This window comes from Varroa jacobsoni, unplaced genomic scaffold (genome assembly GCF_002532875.2).
Source record: "Varroa jacobsoni isolate VJ856 unplaced genomic scaffold, vjacob_1.0 scaffold_1210, whole genome shotgun sequence".
Lineage (NCBI taxonomy): Eukaryota > Metazoa > Arthropoda > Arachnida > Mesostigmata > Varroidae > Varroa > Varroa jacobsoni.
The window spans coordinates 762-12,339 of record NW_019214112.1 but is presented as its reverse complement, the minus strand read 5'-3'; the positions used below and the strand labels follow the sequence as shown (position 1 = coordinate 12,339).

At 40.6% G+C, this 11,578-nt stretch overlaps 1 protein-coding gene across 2 annotated transcripts; it reads right to left on the bottom strand.

The window, feature by feature from the left end:
* Nucleotides 1–1,111: 1,111 nt before the first annotated feature.
* On the bottom strand, nt 1,112–11,120 carry LOC111267688 (uncharacterized). 2 transcript variants are annotated; one of them, XM_022846088.2, is made up of 2 exons: nt 10,900–11,120; nt 1,112–2,749 (listed from the first exon to the last, which is right to left on the bottom strand). In XM_022846088.2, the coding sequence occupies exon 2, from the start codon at nt 2,575–2,577 to the stop codon at nt 1,246–1,248; it is 1,332 nt and encodes a 443-aa protein (XP_022701823.1). In that variant the 5' UTR covers nt 2,578–2,749; nt 10,900–11,120; the 3' UTR covers nt 1,112–1,245. The 2 variants fall into 2 exon arrangements, with proteins under 2 accessions (XP_022701823.1, XP_086827522.1); XM_086971396.1 differs by having other exon boundaries at nt 1,112–2,520; nt 10,900–11,117.
* Nucleotides 11,121–11,578: the final 458 nt, after the last annotated feature.

Genomic DNA, 11,578 nt, shown 5'->3' with positions numbered 1-11,578 from the left:
CTGAAATCATTGGGTCCGCCTTTACTTCTGAACGGCTGCACCTGCGTAAGCTGCGATTGTACAGGTTTCTCGTTTATAGTTCTTTACAGTTGGGCACAACGCCTGTTCAAAACGTGCCATGTTAGACTCGTTATTGACTTCGACTATTACCTGGTGCCCCGAACACAACACATCTTACACAGTGGCTTTGCCAAGGTGCGGGTCCAATGCGGTTAAGAATTCGAAATGAAGCCTATCGAAATCGAAAAGCACCCCATAGGAAAGCGACTACATAGGGATCAAGCAGGAGAGGGTACACATTTCACACTGACCTACTCTCGATTGTTCTCAATCAAACAGACAAATAGGTTGCGGAAAAATGTACGTATGGTAAAACCTAAGACGGAACTGAACGGATTGAATGGGACACAGGCAATGTATAAGCTGACTCTGGCGTCCAACCAACCGGTGCTTTTGGGTTTGCTTGCAAAGAGGCTTACTGAAACGTTCAAATCGAGATACTTGTCCTCAAGCAAGAACTTTTCCATCTTTTCCAAAGGAAAATCTTTTCCAATTTTAAGTAATTAAATTAATTATTTGAAATTAAAAAAGAATCTTGAAAAATAAATTATAGATTAGGAATAAATAACAAAAGCCACAGTTAAAAACATCCTGTAAAATAAAAGGTTTTCTTATAAAGAATAAGGGGAAAAGTGGGTTTTTTCATAAAAATTAGTATTATGAAATTTGTCTTCTATTTTTAAAAATAAATAGTAAACGTAAGCTACACAAAGCAGTTTCTATAATTTGTGGAAAAATTAAAAACAGTAGAAATAGAAAATATTAGAAAAGTATAGTATTTGTAAAATTAGATTTTAAGATAAAATTCCCTGAAAAAGAAATCCTATAGGTGAAAGACTTGCTGGTAATAGTTTTATAGAAATACAGAAAGATACAGCGCGGCGTCAAACGCTTAATGATGGAAAGTCACAACGAAGAGCTCAGAGCTGAGACTGAGTCAAATTTTGAAGAATGTTACAGCTGTTAGCCGTCAGAGCTGCCAGAAGATTCAATAATACGGTTTCTTTACCGTTGATAATATATTAGTGTGCTAGAAGGAATAAACTCCACAAACAGTCACACAGCAAATACTTTATTTTCTTCAGCAATTGACAAATATATACTATATAGATAGCGTCAAAATTAACACGTTCCTCGGTTTCATACGTAATAATGATAATATCGTTTATTTGCACACGGAGATTCTTAACGCTGTTGGTGAGCCTCTTGTTGACCAACTAGATAGCTCAATTGATCATCGTGGCGAGCACTCCGTTGTTCACTATCATGCTTTTGAAAGGTTCTCTTCCCCAGCTGTTCGTCTTGATACTGGGCGAAAGCTTCGAGGGGTATCCCCTGTAATGTGGGGTGGGTTGAAGCTGCTGCTGTGCCGTGACCGCCTTTTCCGCCATCTTTGTGCTGAACGCCGGCTAGTACTTGCTGTTGATATTGTGGCGGAACCTGGAGGCCTAACTGTTGGCCATCGTACTGTTGAGTATATTGCGAAACATCATTGTAGTTAACCTTGTTGTATTGTCTAGTGCCGTCGGTTTGTTGGTGATGATTTTGAAGGAGGGCTTTGCCTTGAAGGGTTTCACCGTTAGCTTGCTCGTGGCCTCTATTGTGGATTCCGTGGGTACCCACACCCTCGCTTGGATGACCCCCCTGGTGATCACGAGATTGAGACGCTAAATGCTGGACAGCGTGCGTGTTGTGTCCTGAGCTGCCGTGTTGTTCTTGGGGATGTTGTTGATGATGAGGCAGTTGCTGAGCCTGCTGGTCGTGTTGTTCGGATAAATGCCTTGTACCACTGATATGTCCTGGTAGAGGAACGTTCCGTTGTTGGCTTGGTCTGAGAACAGGTTGGCCTGGCTGGCCAAGAACGGCAGCACCCTGGTTATATCCGTCTCCTCGTCCGTGTTGGCCCACACTCACTTGGGCTAAATCTTGCACGGGTTCGGGACCATGGTTATGAATACGTGAAAACCCAGTTTGTGGACCGTGTCCTCCTTGTTGAAGGCGGTCGACTTGAGGCTGTAGAGCTGCTTGGTCCTGGCTGAACTGTCCTGTCGCACCAAGCTGAGCATGGTTAAGTTCGGCCTGACTAATCTGATGACCTTGCTGACCCACTACATCTTGGCCAAACTGGCCATTTTGATTTGAGAACTCTTGAGGAAAATTGCTTTGAGCTGCCGTTGAGAAGCTTTGTCCGGCGCCGAATCCTCCTGGGGCGTAATTTCCCTGTGAGTCGAAGCCTTCTGCCCGTGCTTGAGAACCGAAGTTAACGCCTGGGGGTATCCCATATCCCATTAGCGAATTTAGGTTAAATTGAGGTCCGTTTGCCGATACCCTTTGAAATTGGCTGAAAGCGCCTTCCTCGAAGTCACCGTATGGCCCTGTGGAACCTCCGAAAGGGCCCGTGCTGAGGTGTTGATTACCAAATTGCCCCAGGCCAAACGAATTGAGCTGAGCTGCAACAAACTGTTGACTTGACCAAAATATGGCCATTAATAGGAGCATAGGCCTTCTTGAGATCATCGTTAGTGGATTTATTTTAATTCTCTATCCAATATCGTATTTTCGTTGCACGTAACTATCAACACAGTTAGGCAGGCCAACGCAATTTTCAAGGTTGGTACGACATAGGTTATATCACGAGTTTCCTTGAAGTCCATTCACGTTGCCACACGGGCAAGTCACGTTTGACGTGCTTGAATGCGAGCAGAGACAAAAAAACGCAACGTGCAAAACCCTGCTATTACAACGAGACGTCTTATAATATGGACGTCTTGAGCGAAATGCGTCCGAATAATATTCTGTTGCTTTAGACGAAACAATTGACTTAGCGTGGCTTCAGTAGGGGGCAACTCATGGCTATATAACGGACTAGAAACGACGCACGGCGTGACCAGCTTAAATAGAGTGGCCTTCATTTGGTAGCATTTAGGAGTGAGGGTGAACGTCGCAAATTTGGCTCGAATCAATAATTCCTTTAAGAGAACAGTTACCCACAGCCGGCGCATGACGTAACGGCAATGAATTAAAAGGTTTACAAGACAGCTTACAATAATATTAAAGTGCTCTACATGATGTAACTAGTTCTTTTCATATGTATATCTATTGCGAAGTGCAGAGTATGGTTTGTCCGTTTGACAAGTAGCAGGCGTTTATATGGTGATTACCTGATTTGCCCTTTGTTACCCGATACCCGTCCTGTGTTCTGAACTTGCCCATAAACGCGATGGACTGACATTGTACAAGTCAATAGATTTACGTGCCCCTTGAATACTGAAGATATTTAGCTCAATCTAGAAGACATTCTAATCTATATTTCAATTACAGATGCAAAAGGTCCCAGAAACATCGCAGAAGACGCATGGATTCATGTTGATAAATTTTACCCCACCTTTAAATATTAGCCCGAATAGTGTGCGAATGAGCTGCTTCGGTAATATATTTCAGCTCTTCCTCATTGCCAATAAGGGTACATTTGAATAGAGGAACGTGCTACGCATCGGATCGGGAGTAGAGTGTATGCAGACGACTATGGTATCTAATAGCCATATGTATAGGCAAAGTGTAACAGTACAGTAAAGGAGAAACGCATTGCTTAATGCTTTTGAGTCCCGCTCAATTGTCTCAAGTCGAGTAGGAAAGAGTCTATGATTCGAGCGATAGAAAATTTGCCGATTTTATCCGACCAAGCACATACGAAAGAACAATTGTATTCTATCTATATAGTATGCCCGTAGCCCATTTTCTTTTCTAAGGCATGCTTCAGGAAACAGGGTCATCGCTTGTACAGCTTCCATTGTATCCGAATATAAAAAAAGTTAAAGTTCAATAGTAGACATTTAAGCAGCTCACTAATTTTGCGATGATTTTGTCTCAGGATTATTTCATATACAAAACCCAGCAAGACTAAATTAAACTTATATGCGGGATGGAGCACACGGTAGCGCCACTGACTCGAACCCAGACGGCCTTTCATTTTAACCTGGCTCAACAAGTATAAATTAATACGGCCGTGTACTTGCCAATTCGTTAGTAAAGTCAATTATTATACCTTATACTTTAGCATAGCTTTTCCTACCTAGAAACGAACCTTTTCAAGTTTAGCCCTTTATAAACACATGGATCCATTTGCTACTCCATGTGTGAGAACGAAGAAGCTTGTTCCCACAATCAATACCGATGTACCGATAATAAAGCGAAGTCTTGTATCGAAAAAGTCTGTGCCGTTTTCTGATCGCCTTCATTTGGACCTCGGCAAGCAAGGGCTGCAAGTTGGCACAACTGATCCATAATAACTTGTGTGCAAGAGTATAAATATGGCATATAATTAGCGCAAATCCGAATGAAAAATATCAAGTACAGAATATCTATGCTAATACGAACTCTGTGAAGGTTACGGTTCCTCACCATAGAATTGCAATGGGTTCTCCTCCACCTGGCAGACGTAAGTAACGTCCAACAATGGTAAAAATTACGTGGCCATTACAGTAAAACAACTGCGGCTGATTTCAGCGTGAACGCAGACCTAGCAAACTACAATATCAGCTAATTTGTATTCGAAAAATATCATTATATAATAAATCGCTTGGCATTCAATTAGCAACAGGCGAGTTGGTCCACAGGGGGCGAAGCCGTAGATGATGTAATCACAGAGACAAACGGTTTTGTGGCGCGGTGTCGCTACAAATGCCAGCTTCGTAAAGAGAATCGTAGGCACAAAATAGGAAAAAAATATGAGGTAGTCCGAAATGAACGGTCCATTAGCGACCGGTTGGGCCAGCAACATAATGTAACAACAAAGTAATAACAAACAGAGTAGTAACAAAGATGTGTATTGGCTCGTTGGCGCCGAAGGTTTTGCCAAAAGTTGAAGTTGAAACTACGCACAGATGCGAACAATGGCAGTTTCTGTTAAAACTATATTGAATCGGGAGAGTATCGGCCTTAAGTTTAAGTTAATAGCCATATAACGTGCGAACTGGGGTATGAAAATATTTCGTCCTCATAACCTCAATGCTATAGACATGTAGCTTAGATGTGCTGTGTTTTTCTACGAAAATATTGAAGTTAGTTTCATGGAGAGCCAGTTTCAACTGGCGAGCATCCGTGTAGTCTTCGAGTCAAATCTAAATATTCGTATGGCTAGCATAATTTAGCACGATAAGTTATCTCTATAATGTAATAAAATTTTATTTTATAGGGGTGTTGTATCTACGGAAACACTTTCAAGAGACTCCCGGCTCAAATTGGACGCCTCCGCGAAGTTCCACCACGAAATGTCGCTAATTGGAACGGGTTCAGACTGTCTATCTGTATCATAATTACGCAAACACAGTCATCTTACCTGGCTATGTGACGTAATGATCAATAAAATACCTAATCAAAAATATAATCACTATGTCGTGTGGGAGAGACGAGTTTTTCGATATAAGTTAAGGTAAGTTAAGTGTGACGGATTACTTAATGGCAGTACCGAACGTTCAACTCGAAACGTTTAATTTGAAAAACGCTGTCCGGCTACTTGTAACTGTAGGGCGCGATATAGTGAATCAGAGTGATTAAAAAAGTTGATAGGGTGCGAGGCAGAAACTTAGTTTGCACTTGTTAAATACGCTTCTTCGTAGCCATGCTCCTATGCTATGTGACGAAGTAAATGTACCCGTACATGTGAACGTTTATCAATATTTATCAATACCACTCTATAGAGTGGTCAGGGGCAATGGGACCATTTTTGCGCTTGTGTATGTATCTATACAAAGTTATATCTACTTAGATAGCAACAATGAAGATATAACTGCAGCAATACGGAATTATTATACTACCCAAATGAAGACAAATCTGATCAATTGATAATGTTGGTCCTTTCCGCTGGTAAACATCAAATTCGAAGTCGATGTAACTGTTTTTTTTACGAAAGTCAGCTCATTGGCTCTTAATTGTTCGTATTCTGCTACACAAGAAGTCGTTTTATGTCTATGATCATTATGCAAATATTGCCATATTTTTTTATTATCTAGCAAAATTTGATGCTTAGTAGAAGGTAGAACGATAACATTTCTCACAATGATTATGACTGCTTGTAGAGGACTAAACAGAATAATAAAATCGTTGAGTATTTAGTTAGTTTTTAATATGTTCAGCACTCGATAGCGTGAACTCCGCGGATATACCCTGTAGAAATTACCCCAACTGAAAATTGGAAGCTTTAATTAAGCTGTTCTTGTCAACGCGTTTGGGAAGCTGGAAAGGCGTTCGGCTCTTCTGGGTGTCAAGCATACCAAACCAATCTGATCGAAATAGCAAATCAATGTGGAGTAAAATCGGTGCTCCGCATTGGTTATGATTGTCACGCCAGTACCTCTCGTGCATCGTCACGTTATCTTCCGTTGTGATGTTAGACGGCCCAGCCACCATAACTATGCGACAAGATGTCGTGCCTGCAGCGTTTGTTACCTTGCTAAACCAGTTTTGATTGGGTTACGACAAGTTATAGGCTTCCCGTTCGTGCAGCAATTGAGCACGTAACGTTAAATTATTCGCCAAACAAATAAATATTTAGAATGACCAGATGGACCTGATCAAGCAGTAATAGGCACAATATTAACTAGAGTTTTGTTATGAGTACTAATGTGTTAAAAATCGTTATATCAACAATCGAATTCTCAAAAAGTCAAATTTCGCGATTTGACTTTGTTCGTCTTTTTTTTTATTTTTGCTGAGAAATTAACGGTTGATACATTATGCAGGCTAGACTTCACTGCTACGCTATTGTCCGGTGGCATGGGACTCTTACCAACTAAACCCTTAACTTCGTATTCGTAGGACCTGAACAAACCAACAGGGAATAGGAGCTCCCCAAACGAATATGAGTTTTTCGAATTAAGACCACCTGGTCACGTGATCGTCAGCTTACAAAGCGAAACGTCCGGTATCGAAACCGTTAGGCGTTATTTCGAACAGCTGGTCCGCCGCGCCAAACGAAGGATCTACACTCGGGTTCGGAGCTAGACAACTATATATCCTTTTGTTTATAGGGTGCAGAAAAATACGCTTGCGTATGTTGCACGGAGGCTTAAGCTCACTCACTGCGCTAACCATAAAACCTTGCAAGCCCAGCAGGGATATATCTAATTTGCTCGAAACGAGTGCACACATACGTCACGTGAGCGTATTCTAAACGCAAAGCCATGTATATATTCCCCACATTTACTTATTTATCTTCTATTACTATGCACACAAGTCAGAACCACAAATAAGAACAGGGGTAAAAAGAAAAAATATTTGGGGTATATATAATCGTGTTATAAAGTATTTAAGATAGATTGATGTTCACTGACCTGTGAAAGCGCACACAGATTTATCTTCAAGGTCGGTTCTACGACGTTAACCTATCTAAGGAAAGCTTCTATGCAACTAACTCTGGCCGTTACTATATTTACAAATTTCTTTTAGAAATGTGTTTGTTGCGGTCTCCAGCTAAATAAAGCCAGAAGCCGTAGATGTAAGCCCCAGCAACCGCATAGACTAATTAAATGTGATTAAATATATGTACAGGTGTGATTAAATAAGGACACAAGAGTGTAGCTTCCTTGCAGTGGTTAGAAGTGTAGTAGACTGTTATAAGGCCGAATAATGTCCTGATGTTTAAATATTATCCTTTGTCACCTATGCTTATACGAAAAAAACCCTTTGGATGAATCCTGGTCCTCAAGATCTTTCAAATTCGTCGTCATTTTTCTCAAAATCAATGGAAGTTGACTAACCGCGTTTGTTATAGATATATCTTAAACTAATTACGTCAAGGCTGACGTCTTGCTTGGTTAACGAAACCTACCTCGTAGAGAAGCTGGTCGCGGTTTTCTTCTGTGCAAGATCTTTATCTAATTGGCACTCCATTAGTACTTTGGCATTAAAATCGCAAAATATCCTTATGGTTACTATTCTCTTTATAGTAAGTTTTCTCTTTTAGATTTTACTTATATAATTATTGGTTACTTATATAACTATTGTTCGATTTTTTGTCATAACGCCGCTGCTGTGAACAAAGTCTGCTAATTGCCTGACGCCATTAATACTGGAAGCGTGTATGGGTTCATGATATCGTAAAAATAAAAAAAAAAAAGGCTGCTTGATATCATACCAAGAGACGAAGTGTTTCATAATTGTTATTAGTAAATTGTTAATGGTAATTTGTTCCGCCGTTTTTATGCATGTTTTCAATGTGCACTTCAAGGTAAGTTAGTTTCTTTTAAATTTAAATCGAGAACATTTCTCGAGAATCATCAAATCGAGAACAGTTTAATATAATTCAGTATCTGTGTGATGAAATAAAGTTCTGTCAAGACGTCCAGTTCTGCTCTTTTTAGTTTCTGCTGATTGAAATACAAAAAGGCGTTGTCGAAAAACACAGTGTGTTCTGTAATAATCGGACCTGGCATAAACGCCATGATAAAAGATGTCCACATAAAACCCAACAAAACATGTTATTCAAATATTTGAGGAATCACATAATTTCACAAAAAATAAATCAGCAAAAAATCCCGTTTTCGTCTTCGTCGAACAGGAGGACTAGGGGTAGTAATTGTTCTTATCTTGTGTTTCATACTACAGTAAACGGCTAAAATGTAGGCGTAAATTTGCAGCGGGCTTCTTCGGAAATATTGTGTTCTTATATTATCACAATTTTGCGTCGGATACACAACTTACGCTGAAATAAGCATCTATCAAAATACAATTTTGGCTTTGTGATCTGTAAGAAAAGCCAGAGGGACGAGTCCACCGAACAAAGGCCCTCTATTAAAAGTAAAATTTTACCCCCTTGGATATGTGCATTTTCCGTCAAGTTCTGCCCAGCCCTTACAGAAGCATAGAACCCGTCATGGAGGAAAGCGCGCTTCCTCAGAGGGGGTTTCGATGACTGACGCGTGTTAAGAGCCATTTGAAGTGCTTTCGGTGCTACCCAAATATACAACTAGATTTTTTTAGAGAGATCTTTAGGCCGTTATATAGAAACCCAACGTCCCTAACGATTAACGCTTCAGCATTACAAACGTTTCGATGTATTTTACGATACGCATAGGCCAAGTGACGCTAATCATGCATTTTGAACTATCGAAGAGCACTTAGCGGAAGCCACTTGACACGTTTCTAACTATCGCTACAATCTCTTTGAAGCGCTTGGTAAATTCTCCCCTACTTTCGACTGATTTGACTCATGCCGGCCATAGGCTTCTAACTGTGCGAAACTAGATATTTCATAGAGATGTGTCTATTGGCTACAGGTTTTCGTTTGTCACGATGCGCACAGGTACTCAAAGTGCTCTGCTTTGCTGTTTGTGTCCATAACTCCTGAAATTACGGAAAAACTATGGATGCATGAGGTAGGTATAAGCTGGACAGGTTTGGAAGCAAAAAATGTTTTCTACTGTTCAGTGAAATGTGGGCCTGAAACAGGCCGGGTTGAAATCACTTCACATAATGCAGGTACAATTTAGTCAATTACACGTTCAATAGAAAAGGGCGCTGTTACAAAAAAAAGATTTCCGATCTGCTATACGTTATCGGATTGATCGTGCGTTCTCCTATAAGACCTTTGCCATATAGGATAAATAGTTGAAAGCCACATAGAGATATTAAGGGTACATTACTTAAATCGAATAAAAAAAAATATAACTTTCAGGTGCCGGCCTATAAAGCTCGATCTATTTTATCTTTATGACAGCTCATTGATTAAGTCATTTCTACTTCGACCACAACTAGTATAACCAACAGATCGAGGGCATAATGTCTGACGTTTCCTTTCTGTGTATCTTAATAGTTACGTAATCCATAAGTAGAATAGAAAAGAGTAACTGTTACTTTTTATCCTACCGGCTAGAGTGCATCCAGAATTAAGCGCCCCATTGAAGATGAATACTGGATATAAAGGACATAATAGTTGGTGATCTAAGAAAAGGAAAAGCAGTGGCGTTCTACTGGAACTTCACGATAAAATAGGTTCAAAAAAGGATTCGCTTCGAGGTCCGTTGCCGAGCAAGAATTAATATACGTTATTGCTATTTAAAAAGCATACACTGACGCATTCAGTCGACTACCTGCATTAAAACAATTGCTTACCCTATCCGGATAGACAGATATATATATATACACTGTACTTTGGCACAATGGCTGAAAGTAATATTTATACTTTGCGAAAGTTAACATTTAGTCCGAAATTTCCTCGACAACATCTGGTAGAATTATATTGTTTGTGTTCTATTGTCATGTAAGCTCCACAGAGCCAATACCTTTCTGGAAAGTCTTCAACACGTCGATACTGTATTGGGAAACGTCATCCACAGTTTACTAGACTAGAAAAACACATTTTGTTTTACGCGCCAATCAAGACCTGTGGCAGTTCATTTTCGTCCGAAAGCCGTAATGCCCCCTCCGCCTAAGGCATTTCTTGCTTGTAAGTCTGGCCCGCCATTCGTCCACTACTAGTAACGACCACGAATGGTTTTAACCTCCGACGAGATTTTTCTCAATTTAGCGAACAGCATCTTCGCAGGAACGCAATCGACCCATCTGACTTCCTAAGTAGCCCAACCCGCCTCCACTATATAGATCGATAGCCCCGGCTATAAAATCGCTATAGTGTTATAGGTTCCGAATAGCAGAATCACTGCGGTCCTCAACTCGGTGCCGATCAAGTTGGCAAATTGAAATGTACAGCGGTTAGACTACCTACAAACAATACCATTGGACATCATAGACAATCAAAAAGATCACGTCAATGTCGGCTAAGCCTAGATTTCTATGGCCAATAAATTTGTCTATAATTATTTATAGTAGTAAAGGTTTTACCTGATTAGCGTTGCTTTGCAATAGTTAGAAAAGCCGGACTTTTTAGTAGACAGTCACGCGTTTCGCATTGATTCGTTCAGGGAGTTCCTGATGAAACTATTTCGTTCGTCCATGTTGTCTGCCTCAGCTGGTAGCGACCTTCCAATGATTCAGCGAAAATCGACTTAATCATCATTTCGAATATTTTGCCGACGACCTGAGCTGGTTCGGTGGCTGGGCTGGCGTTGCTTATACAACAAGTAAAGCAGATCCGATCCCAGCTTCGTACTGGGCAGCGCTTTCAGTTTTTCGCTTGGATGGCTTACGACGTCCCGTCTAGTCGAACCTGGCGCCATTGTATCGTATCTAAAGCGGACACATGTAACACTATGTACACAAAGTTAGAAGACTATATGGCCCAGCCGCGCGGATCACGGAGCGGTAGAAAGTTAACGGAGCGGACGAAAACTGCCAAGTACTTAACGCTATTAATTTCGGCCTCTATGAAAAATTTTATTGTTACAACGAAGCCGATATTGATCTTCGGATGCCAATTCTTTTTTCTGATGGTGAGAGTTATAGACAGACTCAATAAGTGAGCCACTGCAGGCTGCACAGTGGTAAGTTAGAGCGAGTAGAAGTGTTTGAGGCTGGCTATGTTACTTATTTAGATGAGTGCTTTTTTTTTTGCCTATAACTT

Coding starts and splice junctions, on each gene's coding strand:
- LOC111267688 (XM_022846088.2), bottom strand. CDS start 2,577: ATGATCTCAAGAAGGCCTATGCTCCTATTAATGGCCATATTTTGGTCA.